Source organism: Oreochromis aureus, linkage group 19, assembly GCF_013358895.1.
Source record: "Oreochromis aureus strain Israel breed Guangdong linkage group 19, ZZ_aureus, whole genome shotgun sequence".
Lineage (NCBI taxonomy): Eukaryota > Metazoa > Chordata > Actinopteri > Cichliformes > Cichlidae > Oreochromis > Oreochromis aureus.
The window spans coordinates 4,764,700-4,784,443 of NC_052960.1; the positions used below are offsets into that span (position 1 = coordinate 4,764,700).

Genomic DNA, 19,744 nt, shown 5'->3' on the forward strand with positions numbered 1-19,744 from the left:
ACACCAGGTTGGTTGACGCGAAGAGGTTCCAGCTTCCAGTCATTATTCTTCTTCATACTTCCTCCAAGATAAAGATCATCTGACTCGCTTTGTTCCTGTGAGTGAGGGGTTATGATATTTACCCCCCCTGACCTGGCGTCCTGGCTCCCCCTTGCCGTAGCATGTGTGTTGCACTTTCTAGGTCACCCCAGGCAGGAATCGAACTTGTGACTCCCACTTACAAAGATGTGTAGTCTTACCACTAAGCTATCTAGCTGCTATCTGTGTATGTATATATGGTCTCTCCTAAAGTCCAGGGGCGTTAAAAGAATCTTACTGGCACATTCACCCAGGCTTTCTGCTGTGTAGCTCGGGGCAAGAGACCAAAAATGATCAGTAAAGTCTTCCTTACAGGATCCAATAGAGAGCAGTCATGTCTAAGGTGATGTGATGACATCTGATAAACAAGAAGTCAAGCTGCTGCTGTTTGAACTAGCTCAAGGTGATATACTTGTTTTGTAGTGTTATGCTCTCACTTGTGTTCTGTATACTGCTTTTGCTTCAGCTTATTTTTTACCATCTCATCTTCCCAAGGTCAAAACTACTCGAGGCTGAAATTGAAATGGTCACAATATATTAAGTATTACTATTAGAAATGTAATTTAAAATGCACATTGAAAAGCTTGTATCCAAGCTGAACTTTAAATTAGGTTTCTTTTTAAGGAATAAATGAAAGGAATGCATGGATCTGTGCTGCCTTTTATTAATGGGTCAGGCTGCTGCTGCTAGTGTTGTAATGGGGTGGGGGATATTATCCTGGCACACTCTGGGCATCACAGCCTACCTGAGTACTGTTGCTGACCACGGTGTACATCTTCTGACAGCTGCTTCCAGCAGGATAACGCACCATGTCATAAAATTGAAACTGTCTCATGAACATGGCAATGTTCACAGCACTGTACTCAAATGTGCTCCACAGTCACCAGATCTTTTGGTAAGTAACTACAAACGATTATGAAAATGAATGAATACAAATGGGTTCAAAGAGACAAAATGAGCACAGATGGAAAAGCAGTGCAAAGTAACACAAAATGAAACAAAGAGACTTAATAACCTTAAAGAGATGCACAACAACAACAAGGCTAAAAACTCATTTCATCTTTTAGTCTAGGTGAATTCTCTCCTGTAGTCCCAAAACTCAAGACATACTCTGGCACCTCAACAAAGACTCGAGCGTGGCTCTCATGCTGAGATGCCCGGTGTTACTATGTCGCAATGACTTGCAATTTTTGCAATTACATTTTTTCTTGCCGTGATCAAACACAGAAGATATAAAAAAAAACATGCTAATTAATGACTTTCATGTAGTTTCGCACCCAGTTTGTGAGGTTAAAAGGAACCCTGGTGCTTTTGTCCAGCTCAGTTTGTTCATTTGGGTTGGTGAAAACCGGAGAGACTGGTCTGCACCACCACCAAGTTTGCAGTGATTTTGAAATTAATGCTACAATTAGCTTTTCAGAACGGTGTTTTGCACTCTAATCTATCAAATAGAGATTGTCGTCATCACATGGAGGTGACCTAATGGTCTTTGTTAGTCTTCCTGGACCTGGTAACTCCAGCGAAGAGCGCCTGAGCCGGACGGATCGAGGGCAGACGAGGCCAATTTAAGCTGCTCGACATCTCTGGCCACTTCATGACTTTTTAATGTCTTCTATTCCGTTTCTATTTTATAATTCAGGAACACAGCAGTACACTAAAGGGAGGTGTCATTAAGGTGTTCAGCTTGTAGGACGACTGGCTTTTGACTCCATCTACTGGTCATTTGCTTGGCTCTCATGTTTATATGTATATACTGTAGCTCCAGGAAATGAAGGAAATAAAAGAAATATGCTGTAACGATATGCAAATCGGAAATCACTTCAAAGGAGAGCGCGTGGAGTAGGCAGAATAAAAAATCAAAAATAATGTCCGGTCCTGGCGAGCGAGACCAAAGACGAGTGTGCTCTCACACTGAGCTGTCTGCCTTTCCTCAGGTGACACTTCTGCAGTCTCACAGCAGACATCACAGAGGAAACGCAGCAGTTCTCTTCCCCCTTTGCTGTGCTGCCGCGTGCCCTGCTCCACCCGCCAACGCACCATCAAAAATTCAAAAAGCATGGCATGGAACCAAAAGTGGAACATGGCTCATGGTGAGGGGGGGAAGGCACGGAGGAAGAGATTAGCACTGGAGAGCTGGGGAGGTGGGGAAGGGGGTCTTACAGTCAGAGTAATGTATTAACAAAACCCCGCGGTGAGCAAAGCCGGTGACATGTGGGGAGGTTTTTTTTTCCCCTCACAGACATCAGTGGAAACTAGTAGGAGTTAAATTACAAAGAGTCTTACAGGAGCACTCATTACCTCCTCCAAAAATCCAGAGGTGAAGCAAATTACTGCCTCAAGAAAGGAAATGTATTAATGCAGATACCATTACAGCTCTGATTTAAACCATCTGAAGCACTTAAAAGCATCAGACATTGCTCCTGTAACACCTGACTGACATTTCCTGGAAAAGTATCAACACAAAAGATGCATTTCATAGATCTGAGAAAGAACTGCTCGTGAGTCAGTGGCTTTTAGACAAGAAAAAAAAAGAGTGCTGCCCTTTTATTTAAAGGGTAAAACAAAAAAGAAAAAAAAAAAGGGCTTTTAAACTGGATCCAATTGTGAACCAGTCCATCTAGAGGCAAGTCTAGACACCAAAGACAGTAGAAATGACATCCCTCCGTCAAGTCCTGTTGGCATCTTGGTGTTTTGAAACAAGATATGAAATATCGGTGACTGAACCCATAAAATCATCTGGAAAGTGTTTAAAGTTGTTAGTGCTGAGGGACATTTTCCCATGGACTCCTATTAAGCTGCCTCATGTGACATTATGTGGACATTGGATGGAGGATACAATGACAGATGTTTAAACAGGGAATCACTGAGCGGTCTGTAGGCCTGGATTACTGGGACATTCAGTAGCACATTATCAGTTTCCCAGCTACCACTCATAACCAGTCGGGGAAAACTCACTTTTTTCTCTCAGGACTGGTGGTTGCCAGTTGATCGTAGGCAGAGCTCAAGGTTTGTGAGATGGGGGGGGTCTAATTCATGTAAAACTACACTAACTGTCTTCCATGTTGGCTTCATGGGTGACCTCATAATGAGGACATGAGGGCTGTTTTAGATTTACAACAAAACTGCTAAAGCTCATGGAACAGGTAACCTACCTTTAGGCTGTGTAAAATTAACAGACGTGAGCTTTATCTTTTAAAACTTCATGGCAATAGTTTTATTAAGTTATGAAATCAACACATTTAAGAAATTTAACTATATACATTGGTTCTAATGTGTGGATTAAAAAAAAGACAAAAAGAAGCTTGACACATCAAGCTAATACATCATACAGACGCTGAATTTCACAAAGTCATAAATAATGATCAAATTATAATTACAAGCTTATATCATCCTCACAAGTGAGGGGATGATTTTAAGAAAAATCTCCCAGGATTTATTTGTTCGTGTCAAGAATGAGGAACGCGTCACCGAATTTCTCTTAAATATCGCGAAGCTGCGCTATAAATTACATCAAGCATACCTACCATGTGTTCCATGGGAAACAGAGAAAAAGGCAATGGTTTAAGAAATCATTTCTCATGAACGACTGGTAAGCCTTAAAATAAACTTTGAAGCAGTTTCAGTAAGGTCATTTACAACAGGTAAGAGAGGCAGGGTTTTACCTTTAAAGCAATCAAATAACGCTAGCATTTGCTAATTTGTTCAAAATGTACAGAAAAAGACAAACAGCAGTGCAAAATGCTTCAGTCAGAACCCCTAGAGGCAAGCACCACAGTAAACAACTATGCAGAATGCTGGACATCGTAAAGTAGTGGCCTTTTAAATACAGAAAACTAGTGTTGAAACATTTTGCACAGCTTTGATTCCAGTGGCATGACTGTCTGAGTTCCTCAGTGTTCTTCTTTGTCTCGGCCTCTCTTTTCCTTTTCGTCCTGCAGAGCGGTGCCCAGCTTCTTGATGAGTACTGACAGCACCTTGTCCAGTGGGTCCATCACACCTCTCTGCAGCCATTTGGGAATTGTAGTCCTGGCATGGTGGAAGCCCAGTTTCTGTAAGATGTAGTCCACGCCGACTGGGTCGATTTTCCGACCCGTCCAGGAGATGAGCCTGAAGGTAGAGGTGAAGTTTAAGCATTGCTAAAGGTGCATGAAAAGAGTCCTTGTTGCTGCACGTCTTTCTCCATTAAAGGATTTGCTTCTTCCTTTTGAATCTCAGGGGAGAAGCTGGTGCTTTGTACAAAGATATTTCATATAAAGATTCAAAAATATTCTTTTTTTTAATTAAAATCTTTGTTCTTTCCTGGGATTAATGAAGCAAAGTCTTTGTAAAGGGACTAAGATGCTTTATTTATTTAGTGTTTGTGCTGCATTTGTACAAACTCACAAAAGACTAACGATTAGTAATTATGAACTAGTATCCGAAAAAGACTAAGGGGGTTAATAAGCGATACAACACTGCAAAGTTATTGCTCATCCTTTACAGGCAATTTGTTAAATTATACCTCTGTTCATTATTTTTTGATAAAGGTTATCATTAGGGCTGATCGGGTGACCCTTAACCATCCCTCAGTTACGCTGCTACAGGCTCAGGCTGCTGGGAGACTTCCCAAGATGCACTGAGCATTTCTTCTCTACTGTTGCAGGTCATTAACTTCGGTCTTCTCTCTCCTGTAGTTTGAGTTTAGTCATCATTTTTTCCTCTTCTTGCCTGAGCCTGCCTCTGCGGGACATTTCTTCCTGTGATAAAGGAGTTCTTCCTTCCTGCAATCACCTGCAAGTACCTTCTCATAGGAGGTCGTCTGTTCGTGAGTTGGGTTCTTTCTATGATACTGTTTTTTTCTCACTGTATTACTAGGGCTATAAATCATACAGCTATAAATACATTGATGTGAATCTAATTTTTAACAGGCTCCACCTAAACTAGCTTCACAAATTGCTTCTCACATATAAAAGAGTTACTAATATTAGTAAAAATCGAAATATAACATTTAGATAACCCAGCACTGACAGCGCATCTTTCTGTTCATTTCAAAACTTACATTTTTAATGGGCTAATTGCACTTTTACTTTTTACAACGCAGCTCATTAAATAGCTCATCTGCATCTCTGTGGAATCGAAAATATTCAAAGACTCTTTAAGAGATGATAAAACCCACAAAAATCCAACAAACAGAACAAAATTAGGCCATAATTGGGGCTCAGCTGTTCCAAAAGACCCACATCTTAGTGTTTGTGCTAGAAAGAAGAAATGGTTGTGCTGTTTCACCAACTAAACAAAAATTTAAGCAATTTTATTTTAAACCTTTGCTGCATTGTTTGTTTTTGTTGGTTTGTGCAATCACGGTTGCGTTGAGAACAAAGTCGTAGAGAATGATGCTTTTTATTTTCTCCTGTAACATTTCTGAGTGAGCTTTAGGACTCCTGCTCATCATGTGAAAGTGTGCGTCTTATAATAAGAAACAGATGCTGAGCTGACCTGAGAGTCGGCTCCAGGTGCCACGTGTTGCACATGAACTCCCTCCAGTCCACCGTGGTGTAGTTGATGCTGTCGTCCTTGTCTTTATCCGCGGAGCTTTCATCGTGCAGGGCGGTGGGGCTCTTCTGGCCGGGCCGAGGTGCGAACATCCGCGGGGCAAAAAGAGCTGAGGACACCGAGGGAGAGAGGCAATCAGGTCTCTGCTTTGAAACGCTCCAGTTTTCTCTTTTAACACATTTGTGAACAACAACATCAGAGCACAACATAGATGTGTCCTACTTCAATTAATCAGAATAAATGAAACGTGTGAAAATCTGAAGCGCTCGCAGTGCTTCTCTTTCTACTTTGCTGCAGAATCAACAGAACAAAGTCGCGGCTGTTTTAATTGTGGTGATGAAAGCGAGGTCGCCGGCATAAAGAGTGCTAATTTGTTCCTTTGTGACGACTTGAAACCCATTAGGATGCGGTGCGCGTCGGGCTCCCTGACCTGCCTGCTGTGTGTGAAAGTGACAGTCAGACGGCTGCGTGTCACGCTGCTCCCAAAAATCTGTCCCACAGCACATGAACAGCTTCACAGGTACAGAGACAGACAGATGTGCTTAATCTTGTGGTCTTCTCCTCCGATGGCTTGATGACTCATATTCTTGACAGACTGTACAATGCTTGGAACTCTGGAGGGTGTTTTGACTGACTAGATGAGTCATAAATTTGTGGGCAGTTGAAATGAATAAACATTGTTGTTGGGTTTTTTTTCTATTGACTGACAGACTAACATCGATGAGTAACATGGAAAAGACAAAACCTTTCTCTTTCTCTTTTAGATAGGCTGACACCAGGTCGTGCAGGAACATGATGAGCTCAGCGTCCATGGTGACGCAGATGTGGTCGGTGAACTCTGTCACCACGCTGCACTCCACTTTGGGTTTGCTGCTGGAGTCTGGAACAAATGAAAACAAAGGGATTGGATTTGTAAGGTGATATTTAAAAAAAACAAACAAAAAAAACAGAAAATCAATTTCAGCAAAGACATCGATGTAGAGTTAGTATGACCTTTGGTTTCCTACATACTCAAGAATATTATGCAACTCAATGGGATTATCTCCTCGCTCTTATTTTGAAGTTTCCATTGCTGCTGACTGTGTGAGTCCTCTGTGTTACTCAGATTGACTCTTTGTTCTTTGACAAAGAAAATTATGATTTTTTTTGTGTCAGCATGAATTTGTACGTAATATTTTTCAGTAGGGAGTATAATTTGTGTTGTCCAGGCAAAGTGGGGGATACGTCACCATAGCAACTACAAAAACCAGATGTGTAAAAAGCAGCAGCAACTGTTGTATTTGAACCTAAACCTTGATTGTTTTCCCCTGAACCTAACCTGGGAGGTTTTAATCCTTAATCTCAACCAAGTAAGTTTTAATGTCTAAATTGAACCAAGTAATTCATTTAGAATTAATAACTGAGTCGGGTATGAATCCCTCCGACCTCCAAATGTGGATATGGACAAAAATGAAATGAGTACAAATTATGAGACACGATGAAATTATTAAGTTCTTGTTCAGAAATACGAACAAACAGATTCGGGCTGCAACTATTTAAAAAAAAACTGCCACAAGACTGCGTTGGTTTTGCTCTGAAATTGCTTTGCAAGCTAGACGGGCACTAACAAGAACCTGCAGCGGGGCGAGAACTGGTTCACAGTCACAGAAATCTGAGGCTCACGGAGCAAAGCAAAGGGCTGCCGTCACTTCCTGCAGTGCGAGACGGGGCTGGGATGCAGATGCTCCAAACAAGACGAGCTGATTATTCGTTCATTTGTTAATTTATTTAAGGAAGCGCAGGTAATTTTATGACACTCTCATACGCCGAGTGTGATCCCAACAGTTCATTTACAGACTTGTGTGAACTAGAACATCACAAAAAGCTCATTCATTAGCAGATTGTTTTTATGGTGTTACTGTCACCTACCCGTTAGAGAAGGCTCATCCGGATCTTGTACGTGAATTGACTTAAAGTCCAGCTGCATTCTGGGTAGTGCAAAGATGGTCTCTGTTTCGTGGTTGTAGCTGGATGTGCTGCGGAAGCTGCTCAGCAGACTGGAGCTCTTAGCAGTCGATCCGCTCTCTTGGTTGTTGGCCTCGACGTTCCTGAGCAAGTTCAGCTCTGCGACAGGAGATAAAACACGTGGGAACTCTTTTCCTGAGTTTAAGGTCACGCTCACGCTCTGCTTTTCCGCTTTGTTAAATGCTATCTCCACCTATTTTACATTTAAGATAAGACGCAGCTGCTGCGCGGTGGAGAGAAGAGAAAATATCTCCTTTTAGTCTGAGCTGTCTCAAGTGAAGAAAAGGTTAAAGTCTGAAGCAATCTTTTCTTCCCCAGATACCCCCAGTTAACACTTATAGTCTAGTAAATCAGTTCTGAAGCTACTTAAGGCTAGGAAATTCATTTTTCCTTCCTTTCTGTTTATCTTCTACAAAGTTTGTGTCACTGATTAAAGAATGCAGGATGTTTGATTTGCAACAGTCCCAAACTGGCTTTTATCAACATTTGAAGTGGTTGCTACTTTGCCCCCCCGCACCCACATATCGGCATGCTCGTATGACATTAAAGCAGCATTTGGTCCCATTAATTGATCTTTTTGTTCTCACTCGGTCTCAAGAGTCCTAATGTGACCGATGGCTAAAAATGAATTCTGTGCAGCTGAACTTAATGTGAGACAAATCAAGTGAATATATTCTAAACTTATAGTCCAAGCATGAAGTGAGATTCTCGCTTTGTTTACCCAGACTGTGTTCCCCTGCAGAACTAAAACAGATAAACACAAACACATCAACTTTGTGAGAAAAAGGGTGCGATCCTGGAAAATTCCCATTTGATTTGGTTCACTCAGAGTGTGAAAGCTTCGTTTTAGAGACACCTGAATGCATTTTTGCACAGAACAATGACTCTGGATTCTATTCCCCTTTTCTTCTATTGTCATGACTGAGTTTGGAGGGATCTCATCTTGGCTACTACAGACAGAACGCACAATTATATCCAACCGAAAACTGCTCCCATATTCATGGAATAATCAGATTCCAAGGACAGCGTGAGCCAAGTTGATGACAGAGTTGAAGCGGACATATCCTGCACATTTCCAGGTCGTTATTTTAAATCTGGGGGTTTCTTGGCATTAATCAACATGATTTACAGATCCAAATTGATCCTATAGTTTAAGTAAGTTCAGCCTCAGGCTATTTAAGGTCCCCCATCAGCCCACACTGACTGATTGGACAGCTCCAAAAACAAATCACAGTAATTAGATTGCACTTTTTTCCTGTATTTTCCAGTCCCAAATATTTTCTTTTTAAATACACGTTCAAGCCTTTCGATCCCAAATAAGCGAGCATCAACGGCCCACTGAGGAGGCTTTGCACTAAACAAATGGGCACACATGAATGAAACGATTTTGCTGAAATGTTTACCTTCATTTCTCATTGCAGTGACGTAGTTGAACCATTCTTTGACAGTAGCGACACCATGTGGAGGGTTTTCATGTCGCCGTCGTGTGATTTTGGTTATGGTGGCCATTGGGCTTTCGAGAGCACCACACGGCTTCGTGACCATCGTGTTGTGGCCGAGATGGAAATCCAGTGTCTGCACGATGTAGGTAGAGTCGTCTTTGGAGCCTGTGTGTAACAGGAACAATTCATAAAGAGATGCACCTTTATATATTTAGTTATGGCATTTATCAGGAGCGAGCATCATCTTGACTGAATAATAATGATATTCACGAGTCCCTAAAAAGAACATTTAGTCTCACCATCCTCCCAGATTTTCTGTGCCTCTGTCCAGAAGGCGATGTTGGGCTCTTCCAGGTGGAACAAGGCCCACGACTTGGAGCGGAAGTTTGGCCCGTGGAAGCAGGCCAGAGTCATGTGATTGCCATGGAGGCTCATCGACCCGCCAAGCTGCACGGCATCCTCAGGCAAGGGCGTCTGGAAGAGGGAGATGTGGCAGCCGGCGATTACCTTCAGCACCCCGGGCCAGTGGCGGTGATGGGCTGCATCCATGTCTGCGTGACAAAGACGGTTAGGAGGGAAAATGAGAAGCAGGCGGACAAATGAATTCTGACTGGAACACGAGGCTTGTTGCTGGCGCTAACAGGATCAGATTTAGTGTGTCATGTTGTTTTTGTCCTTATAAAGCCCTCGATCTTTAAAATGTAGCTGCCTGTCTCGTTTCTGATTATCTCATGAGTGAGGCTGATTACATTCAGTTGCTAAACAACCTTTTCAACTGTTTGAAAAAGTTGTTTACAAATTAGGCTTATTAGAATTACAAATCATTTCACTTCCTGTAAGCAGCACAGCCGCCTAAGACGCTTGCTGTGCGCGCCTTATTATGCTACAGACTGTGCTCAACATTCACCCAGCAGTATGGAACGAGGCATGCTTACAAAGCTCTGCAGCTCCTTTGTCAGTGTTGACGACGGGGGTTTTGGGGGGCAGGTAGGGGCCAGGGCCCCAGGTGGAGAGGGCCCGCTTGCTGGTGTCGAATTGCTGAGTGAAAAACTCCTGCAGCTTCATGCCGATCTTGATGAGGTCTGGTGTGGTGGACCGTGAAATGATCACCTGGAAAATGTCCCACTGCAGGTCTCCGTGGATGAAGATCTCACTGGAAGGAGAAAAGACGGGCAGGGAAACGGAGCAGATGACTGAAAAAGGTTGTTGCAAGAAACAAAGGAAAGGAAAGCAGGCATAAATGGCTCGCAGATGAAAGAAAATGGCATATATTCTCGACATAATGTCGTGTAATTCCTGTATTCTTGTGTTCAAACTAGATATAAACACAAACCCTCGAGTCCAGACATAATGTTGTTCGGCTTGCCGAGCATTCTGAAACGTGGGCAATAAATGTCAGCAAATTGTCTGTTTTTCTTCATAACCCGCGATGCTTTGAAATTGTGCTCTCTGGTTAGTGTGCTTTGTGTTTCAACACTTCAGAAACTGAATACAAACCTCTTTGTAGAGAAAACATCTGCATTTCAAAGTACAGAGACATGGAGACGTGAAGCAGGCTAATCTCTGATGGCCACAAGAATGAAATGAATAAATGGCACTAAACATGACTCATCTGAAAGTGCTGTATTGATCGTGTTGTGCTGAACGGTGCAGTCACGCTGACATCATACCACACCTTTTCTCTGATAGGCTGGTGTCCACTGTACACAGGTTGACCTTCCATTCATCCTGCAGCTGCAGGTCAGCATTACTAAACACTCCCATCAGGATGCTGGAGCCCATGTAGTCCACTCGCGCCTCCGTGGAGCCCATGGTAATCTGGATCTTGTGGCTGGGCTGCTGGTTTGGATGTTCTGAGATGTGGGCTGCGAATTACACGATAATAGTTACCAATGAGAGCCCACAAGCAATCTCATACCTCTCAACATCAAAATCAGTGGATTCTAGTAAGTAAGGACTGACTTCTTTCTAGTTTACCTTTCTGTTTATTGCTGCCGAACCACAACAGCAACGGGGCAACCCTACACAGCAGAACTCACACTACACATGGCTGCTTTGTATCTGTCTGAGCATGACTGCCCTCCTCCCCAGCCCTGTAAGCTTAAATTCACAGCTCCACAACCAACAAGGCATATCATCTAAAAATGGTAAGCTAACTTGTGTTAAGATATTCAACTGGCATTCATGAAAACGCTTTAGGCTTTTGGTAGGTATAAACCACAACTGGTACATGTCAATATGTTTGGTCTAATAATAGTTTTATAAAGTCACGCACATCCAGCCACAGCTTCATGGCTTCAGTGTCTTTAAATACATGCTGAGACTGACTGTGAAGCCTCCTCTCAGATAAAAATGGCTCAGCACCTTGTTCTTATGTTTTTAGTCGAAAATACCAAAGTTAAAATGATTCATTTTGCTGTAAATATTCACTTTTGTGTCTATTTATAAACTATTGAAGGTGAACAGGTGAAGGTGATGTGTTCTTCACACACACTGTGGCAGATTTAGTTCATCTAGAGAGGACAACAAATAGGGACGATTTCAGCCAACAAGTAATTTGTTTAGCTGCCTGCATCTCAAGCAGAAGCATCAGTGATCAGTGCTACATGTGAACCTGTAATATGCAATCACTGATCACTTCATTAGTTACACTTTGCTAGGACTATGTTGGACCCTCAGAGAGTCAGACAGTTGCTGCAGATTTGTCAGCTTTACATCCATGATTTCAATCTCCACATCCCAAAGGTGTTCCAGTTTAGAGTACAACAAATTTATCATCATGTTTAGAATGAGTTAGAGCTGCTTTTCGTAACACTTTGTAATATTCTGCTGGATATAGCCATCAGAAGATGGGCACAGTGTGGTCACTCAGGCAGGCTGTGTTATTTAAATGATGCTTAGTCTGTATTAAGGGGCCCACGGCGTGCCGGCAAAATATCCTGCACATCATTACGCCAGCAGCCGCAACTGTTGTTTTTAAAACTGTCGTTTTATGATTTTATCCCAGAAATCGAGACTGGTCACACCAGACAACATTTTCCCAATCGTCTATTGTGCAAAAGTGGATTTTAGTCTCAGTTTACTGTTCTTAACAGAAAGAAGTCGCACCCAGTGTGGTCTTCTGCTGCTGCACTCCATGTGCTTTAAGGATAGATGCTCATCTGCACATTTAGATTTTTTAACAAAGCTTATTTGAGATACTGTTGCTTTCCTGTCAGCTTGATACAGTCTGACTAATGAAATCCAATCCATTATTATTATTATTATTATTATTATTATTATTATTCTCCTCTGACCTGTTGAAAGAAATGTTCATCATTTGATATTTTCTCTTTTTTTCAGACCAGCCTTTCTAAACTTTAGACATGGTTTTTAGGAAAATCCCAGCAGATCAGCCTTTTCTGAAATACTCACACCAGGCCGCCTGACACCAACAGCCATGCTCCAGCCACGATCAAAGTCACTTAAATCCCCTTTTTATCCTCATTCTGATGCTCAGTTTCAACTTCAGCAGGTCGTCTTAACTATGTCTGCATGCCTAAATGCACTGAGTTGCTTCCAGCTTCCAAGTGGCTGCTGAATCTATATATTAGCCTATTAAAACATCAAATGTAAGATATAAAATAAAATGCATTTTATGCCTATTTAGCAGAGTAAACATTTTTGTATGTGCATAATATTACATTACTGCTCCCAGTGTTTTAAGAACTCTAGCACTGAACTTTGGCTCAGCTCCACATCCACACTTTACACTCTGTTAGAATAAAAGCTGCTAACGAGTTGGAGAAAAACACCAGATGTCGGAAAGCTGATGCCTTGTTTACTTACAGACCATCTCCAGGGTGTTCACGTCTATATTGCCACCCACTACCCCGCCCTTGGAGTCGAGCTTGGATCGGCCGAGGCCGACAGACATGCTGATCTCTCGGTCTCGGTTGCTTCCGACAGAAAGTCGGCCCTGACTTTTCAGCCCGCTGGTCGTCCAGCTGCAGGGACAAACACAACTGTGAGGCTCCTGAAATGCTGCTGAATAATGTAGAAGGCTTCTCTATGAAACATAAATGACTCATCACAAGAAGTTTCCAAGGAATAAACACAGGTAACAGAGGAAGAAATGAACAGCCAGTTCTGAGCGCTAAACCCATTTTCACAAGTCAACATGTCAACTGTGTTTTCTAACGTGTCGTTGTGCGTTTCACCTTCAGCAGTTTGATGTGTTATTGCCTTTTTGCTTATATCCAAGCGTAGCTATTTTGACAATACAATTCTTGCTTTAAATCCAGGCTGCACCCTTGCATAAAAGTTTTTATGAAGGAAGAATATCCTGAGCTCATAAATGATTTAATTAGAGCTGGAGAAGTGTACCGTCTGGCCTTGGTGAGAAAGAAGCAGAAGGTGTGTGTTGTTTGTGGAGCCCACACACTTCCACTGTGGAAGAGGGTTATTTTTTTAACGTTATGGAGACACAGAGCTCATAAAACAGTACAGCCTTAGTTATGAGGGTGCTGTGTTTGCCACTGCTTCAGCATCATTTTCTGCACTTCAGCCTCAACCGTAGAGATCAGGGGTGTACTGACACCATATTGTGGTGAACAGTAAAATCCAGCAGTGCAGTAGAGTTAAACCGAACCCATAAGAGTGGATGATAAAGGGTGATAAGAAGTGCAGGAGAAGCACCCCAGAGGCATCTGTACGCCAGTTTAACAGCTGTTTACTGCAGTAAAAAGGTAAATAAACAATGTTGGCTATGTTTTATTTAGACAGTAACGTTCTTAAGCTAAATTTATAACTTTAGTTTTACTTTTAGAGCTACAATGAATAATGAAGAGTGCTTTCCAGTCAGTAATTTACTGTTCAAGCGTGGAATCTTTCACTTAAGTTATTATAGCTTTTAAAGTGACTTGATATATGTTACAGTAGCAAAAATTGCAACAATTAGACCAGCATGTGAGCAAAAAACTTAAGGATTCAGACCAATCTATAAGAGAGCTTCCAACAGCTTTTCTCCTCTTGGATCTTAATGATATCATAATAGGAAAGGATAATATAATGTGGACATCTCAGGCTCTGAGGAGGGAACTAAATCAGCTGGTTTCAAACCACATATGACCTGAGGGACTGCAACAGGGCCGGGTATAGGATAACTAAGGATTATATTGAAAGCAACTTTAAGTTTAAGGCTGGTTTCAATGATTGCATCACCTGTTAGGATACTTTAGAATAAACTAAAGAAAATACAGACACTTGTAAACAGGCTTGATTTTGTCTGATGTGTGGCTGTGAAAACGCCTGGCTTTTCTGAGGTACTTATTAAAAATATGTTGTTGGCAATTGATTCTTGTTGTGAGACGAGAGTCTGTTGTAGCCATCAACAAGCGTTAAAGTGGGGCAGCCAAAGAATAAACTTTGATTGAAAATCATGAGATACTTTCAGATGAAAGATTTTTATCTCTCATCCATTTAATTAGTGTTTTTTTTCCTTTAGTGCATAATCCCCCTGCTAATTCATTTTTAATGATATTTTGTGTTTGTTTTCCTAAAGTTTCTTTTATGTTCTTTTGATTTTAATGGGTTTTTTTTTCATGATTTGCGAAACTGGACAAGTGTGGCTAAGATATTCTATAAATGAAAATATAGTCAATAATTTTAAATCGCTTCTGTGTTTGAGTTACCAGAGTAAGAATTCAATCCTAATTATTAGCACGTGTTTGCACAGCGGTGGGTGCACTTACGTATTGTTTCCCATCACGTTGCTCATGTTCATTTGGACGGTGAGCAGCTTTAGGTTGATGGCAAAAACCACCAGCGTCTCCCACGGCGACCCCTGCTGACCTGCTGCCTTCACATTTTTACCAAATGAAGGAGTCGATGTTTTTGTGACTGAATCTAAAAAAAAAAAAAACAAGGAAAAAATAGGAAAAAAGCAATTGCAGTTATTCTTTCTTCTTTATCTGGATTTTGGGGTGTGTGTGAAGATTCATGCTCGGGTAACAAAAGGCATTTAATGTTCCCCGTTACCTCTCCTTGGAGCGGAGGAGTCAGAGACGCTCCTGGTGCGACCAGGTGCAGGGGACTTGAGGTGGCCCAGGCTGCCTGGGGACATGTTGCTTCCGGTGGAGTGCTCCGAAAAGACGTTGGGGGACTGGGGCACATGCTGCGTCCCGGTGCTGCCGTCCCACGTCCTCCAGTAAGCTTTCCGGCTGGACTCGGGGGACAGGTGATGGGTGACGTTTTCAGCTGAGTCGGGAGTGGCGGGGCCGGAAGCTGAAGCGAAGTAAAGGTTCAAAGAGGTAAGTAAAGGACACCCTTGTAAATGTCAACGTAAAGTGACTGCAGGAAATGTTTGCTAAAGGACTGCCAGTGAGACAGGATATTAAAAATGAAAAAAGGCTAAATGCACAGAGGTTAGAAGGTGGATATTAGTGCTCATATTAGAATTTTGGGGGAGAAATGTTCACTCATTTCTGCACCGAGTTAAAGATTTTGTTTTTAGAAACCCATCTGAAAGGCAGTGCAGAGATTTATATAGAAGCCAACAATATCTCGCTTTAGTAAAAGCACATCAGTTACACTATGATCATTTCAAATAAAGATCAGCACTGCCAGAAGCCTGGAAAAGCTCACTGTTCCCTGTGTCAGATGCCACATAAAAGCTGAAATTCTACAACAACTTGAAAGCCAACAACGTAAACAACACACGGCCATCACAACACCCGAGTGCAGCCGCTGAGCACTCACGTGGGAGGTTGATGGTTTGGTCCCCCAGGAAGAGGCGTCTGGCGATACTTCGACGATACCAGGCTCTCGGGAAGGCCAGGATCTCGCTCAGTCTTCTCATGTCGTACTTGAAGGAAGCTGAGCCGATGTCACACACAGCTGACGGAAGAATATCACATTAGTGAGCATGTGAAAGACTTCTTTATAAGATTGCACAGGATAAGGCCACAGTTCTAAAAGCTACAGGGGGAAAAGTATGCACTTACTCTCACAGATTGGAAAGACGTATTCTTCAGTCTCATTTATGTGCTTGTAAAATGTCCCATTCAGCAGCTCAAGCACTCACTGTGAGATGCCTATTTCAAACCCTGCGTTAGAGCTCTTGATGTTCCCACTCTCTTTTTACAGTGTGGCTAACCATTTTGGAGTGTTTCTTTTTGAACACGCAGGCTCTCCAGGATCGGTGCCTACACTCACCATACATCCTGCCTTTCTGCTGCTTCTGGCCCGCCTCTGAATGACTGGACTGGTGCCCAGGCCTGTGCACCAACCCTTCCAACACCTGCTCTGAAAAGTGGCTGTGATCTGTCAGTCAGGGAGGCTGATTTGGTATGAGCAGATCGTCATTGTCTCTCTTTTTATTAACTTGCTTGTTAGCGGTTTGTGCTTCCACACACTCATTTTCTCTGTACTAGTTTGCAGACACCTTATCATGCATACCTGCAGCTGCGTGTTGCAGAGGTTGTGCACTGGAGACTGGAGAGGGTTTGTTGAATAACTTTATTGTAAAGTGACACTCAGATTTTAAGGTTGCTTGTCCTAACTGTTTGGGTTTAATCTGGCTGGTTAATGGAGTAAAGCTCTTTTGCTATTTTTCCAATTTTCTTTTTAATCAGTAAATTTTAATTCGAATGCAAGTCGGAGCCCTTTATTTCTTTGTTCTGAGGAGCATCCATATGCCCATGGCTCTTTCACTACTTCTTTTGTTACTTTGTGCTTTGCTTGGCTTCACTGTTTGTATTCAACACTTTCATAAAAAGATAACATTTTTGCCTTCAGCCGTTTCCATCTGGTTGTTTGTGTTACTGCCGTTACCCCCCGATGAGCTGGGGTCGCAACAGCCTGCTTCTGTGCTGGAGTACATTCCCACGGTGCTGCTGATATGATTGAGTACTCAACACAGAGTTTCATATCCCTTAAAGATGCTTCTCTGAAAGGGTTCACATCTGTTGTACATCACTTCCACTTCATATATTCTGGCTGTACTTCTGACTGCTTTACAGAGAGAAAGAAAGGGGCACGCTTCTTGATTCCCACTTTTAGTGAACATGAAATATTTAGCACTATGCAGGAGTTCCAAAAAAACACAACGTTGTGAAAGTTCCTGCTGAGCTGGGACAAACTTTGAGACAGTTCACAAAAAGGATGGCCAACAAAAACACTGAGTCCCAGTCTTGTTAAGCACATCTGCCCAGGACTCCTCAGGCTGTGCGTGCTGACACATGCGACCGAATTACGCCTATGTTCAGAATTTAATTTAGGTTTAGTTAACCCTTATCAAAAACTGAAGCTGCTACCAAATGTCAGCCCCAACTGCATGATTGATGTTTTACCTTAAAAGCAATTTAAGTGAAGCACTTAAAAGGTGATTTATGGTCGCACACAGAAGGATTGTGGGAATTTTAACCAGCAGATTAGCAACACTGACGCGCTTGCGCCTCGTCCAGTCCAAACCAACAGTGTGACGTAGAAGAAAAGGTGACTGGCTGAAAATCGGGGCTTAAAAAGTAACAAAAAAAATGATAAAAAGCAGAGTTCACAACAACAAAGAAGAAGCACTGATGAAAAGCAGAATGCAAAGAGTGAATCATTTTTAAACACACAGCAAAACCTCAGCTTCAGCACTGTTCAGTTCCAGTAGTTCAACATACAGTATGTTTGACAGTCCCCCCACGTTAGCGGACGACAGATACAACATGAAGATATGGATCTTCAAAGCTCTGCGTGGTTCAGTATCAAAGCAGAATCAACACTGCACCATGCTGGAGCAAAGTCCTTCCAGAAGCAAGCCTCACGACTCAGGAGCCATCTTAAAATGGCTCAGTGTATTTATGTGGGCAGTCACGAGAACATAGATATGCTGAAAATAATCACCAGTCAAATCAGCTTTTGATAATTCTGCCCTAAAATCCATTTTTAAGACGTTTTTCCCCCCTGAACATTGCACTTTGACAAACACCTTCCTTTGCTGTTGCAAACTCTTCTATAAACCCAAGAATAAACTGACAACTTCCTACTTTGTATAACTTTGTGCTGCATAAGAGAAAGCATATATTTGATAAATATACCTTAACTTTTGCAGGAATTGTGTCAAATTCCCAATATTGTTATTATCTGTCTAGTGGATAGGTGTTTTTCTCTGGAGACGACTGTGTACCTGAGATGTTGATGAGGGTGGTGTCCATTTTACCCCCTTTAGGAGGAATAAAGCTCTCAATGAAAGTGGGGCCTCCTGTTCGCCTCATCCTCGATAAGCTGACCTTCACAAACTCCAGGTTGATGCTCAGAGAGTCTTTCCTTCCTGTCACTGAAGTCGACTCCTCATCCACGGTACCTTCAGGAGGGGGGAAAAAAATTATGGGTGATGGGATCAGCTGGCATGTAATTATTTTACATGAATCCTATCTACACGAGGTGCATGTATTAGTGGATAAAATGCAGTCCTGTATCTTTAACAGATAAGAATAACACAAAAGTTTAGCATACCTAACGGCCCTGGCCCCGGAGGCAACCCCGTGACTGCAGATTTTTGCTTTCCGGCGCCATAGGGGTGGAAGACGTAGAGGGAGAAGTCAGACATGCAGGCTGTAAAGCTGAGGCCCGAGGAGTTACTCGGGGGCCCGGTGAGGTCGGACTGGCTGCTGCTGTGACGGCTTCTGCCCAGAGGGCTCCCCAGCAATGGAGATGCTGGAAGGGGGCAGGAGAGACAGAAAAACATCCAGTCACACACTCATTAACAGCACTATACACTTGTGATATATTTAAGTCTAATTCTTAGAATGCATTAGCAATAACACAATTTCTGGATGGAAAGGAGTGAGCTACCAGATATCCAAACTGTGCATTTAGTGACTCGCGGATTTCCAAGACCTGAGATGCATCTTAACATGCATCATCTGGCATAAAGACAGACTGGAGAGAAGAGTAATGAATGCAGGAGAACATGCTGCGAGCAACATTAACTCACACAGGGCCCAGACATGCCATGGAGTGGCAGCTAATAGATATTCTCACGGTGTGCGAAAGACTTTAAAAGACTGTTTCGTTCACGTATCTCTGCACACATTAGAGCGCCATTATTCTGCCAAAATAAACTGAAGTCATGCTCTAGATACCTTTGCTGGGAGGTGGTTTGGGGATATGCTGCCCGGGTGGAGTTGAGGACGGCTGGTGTGACCCGTCTGTCACATGGGCTCCTGTCGGGGTCTCCAGTTCTCCACGGTTAGAGGAGAAGACCAAGTCTAACGAGGGCAGTTTGAGCATACACTCCACCCTGGACATTGGCAGGCAGCTGAAGCGGATCTGAGAGGGCTGGAAACAGAAGACGGCAGATGTTTTTATACACTAAAATTCTTATTTTAGTGTAAATGTATGACTTGTAATTGTTATTTGTCATAATACTTTCCTTGTGCTTTTAGTTTTTTCTTACATATGACACATTAATTATTATTTATGTAAACAGTCGACTTAAATTCCAAAGCAGCTCTGAAGAAATTGCACGAATTACAGCTCATCAGTACCTGGACTCTGACGTAGACAACCACATCCACGGGGAAGGAGGAGTATGCTGACGTTGAAGAGGAAACCAGGGAGGTGGTGGATTCCTCGAGCTGTTCCACTGTATCAAACTGACCCATGTCTTCCTCCTGGGAGGCCACAGCTGATGTAAAGACATCAGAAGAAGAAGTTTA

The 19,744-nt window shown here is 42.5% G+C and overlaps 1 protein-coding gene across 8 annotated transcripts in view; it reads right to left on the reverse strand.

Annotated features, from left to right (window-relative positions):
* Positions 1-3,262: 3,262 nt before the first annotated feature.
* The window catches only part of kiaa1109 (KIAA1109 ortholog), a 74,740-nt gene continuing 58,258 nt past the window's right edge, over positions 3,263-19,744 (reverse strand). For all 8 annotated transcript variants that reach the window (XM_039603697.1, XM_039603703.1, XM_039603702.1 and 5 more), the window contains 16 exons: positions 19,574-19,713; positions 19,169-19,364; positions 18,540-18,740; positions 18,211-18,387; positions 15,795-15,932; positions 15,075-15,320; positions 14,789-14,942; positions 12,885-13,042; positions 10,732-10,921; positions 9,992-10,209; positions 9,356-9,607; positions 9,018-9,221; positions 7,519-7,713; positions 6,356-6,490; positions 5,554-5,719; positions 3,263-4,185 (listed from right to left, as the gene is read on the reverse strand). In XM_039603697.1, the coding sequence (XP_039459631.1) occupies positions 3,969-4,185; positions 5,554-5,719; positions 6,356-6,490; positions 7,519-7,713; positions 9,018-9,221; positions 9,356-9,607; positions 9,992-10,209; positions 10,732-10,921; positions 12,885-13,042; positions 14,789-14,942; positions 15,075-15,320; positions 15,795-15,932; positions 18,211-18,387; positions 18,540-18,740; positions 19,169-19,364; positions 19,574-19,713 (2,987 nt within the window). In that variant the 3' untranslated portion in view covers positions 3,263-3,968. The remainder of the gene's footprint in view (positions 4,186-5,553; positions 5,720-6,355; positions 6,491-7,518; positions 7,714-9,017; positions 9,222-9,355; positions 9,608-9,991; positions 10,210-10,731; positions 10,922-12,884; positions 13,043-14,788; positions 14,943-15,074; positions 15,321-15,794; positions 15,933-18,210; positions 18,388-18,539; positions 18,741-19,168; positions 19,365-19,573; positions 19,714-19,744) is intronic.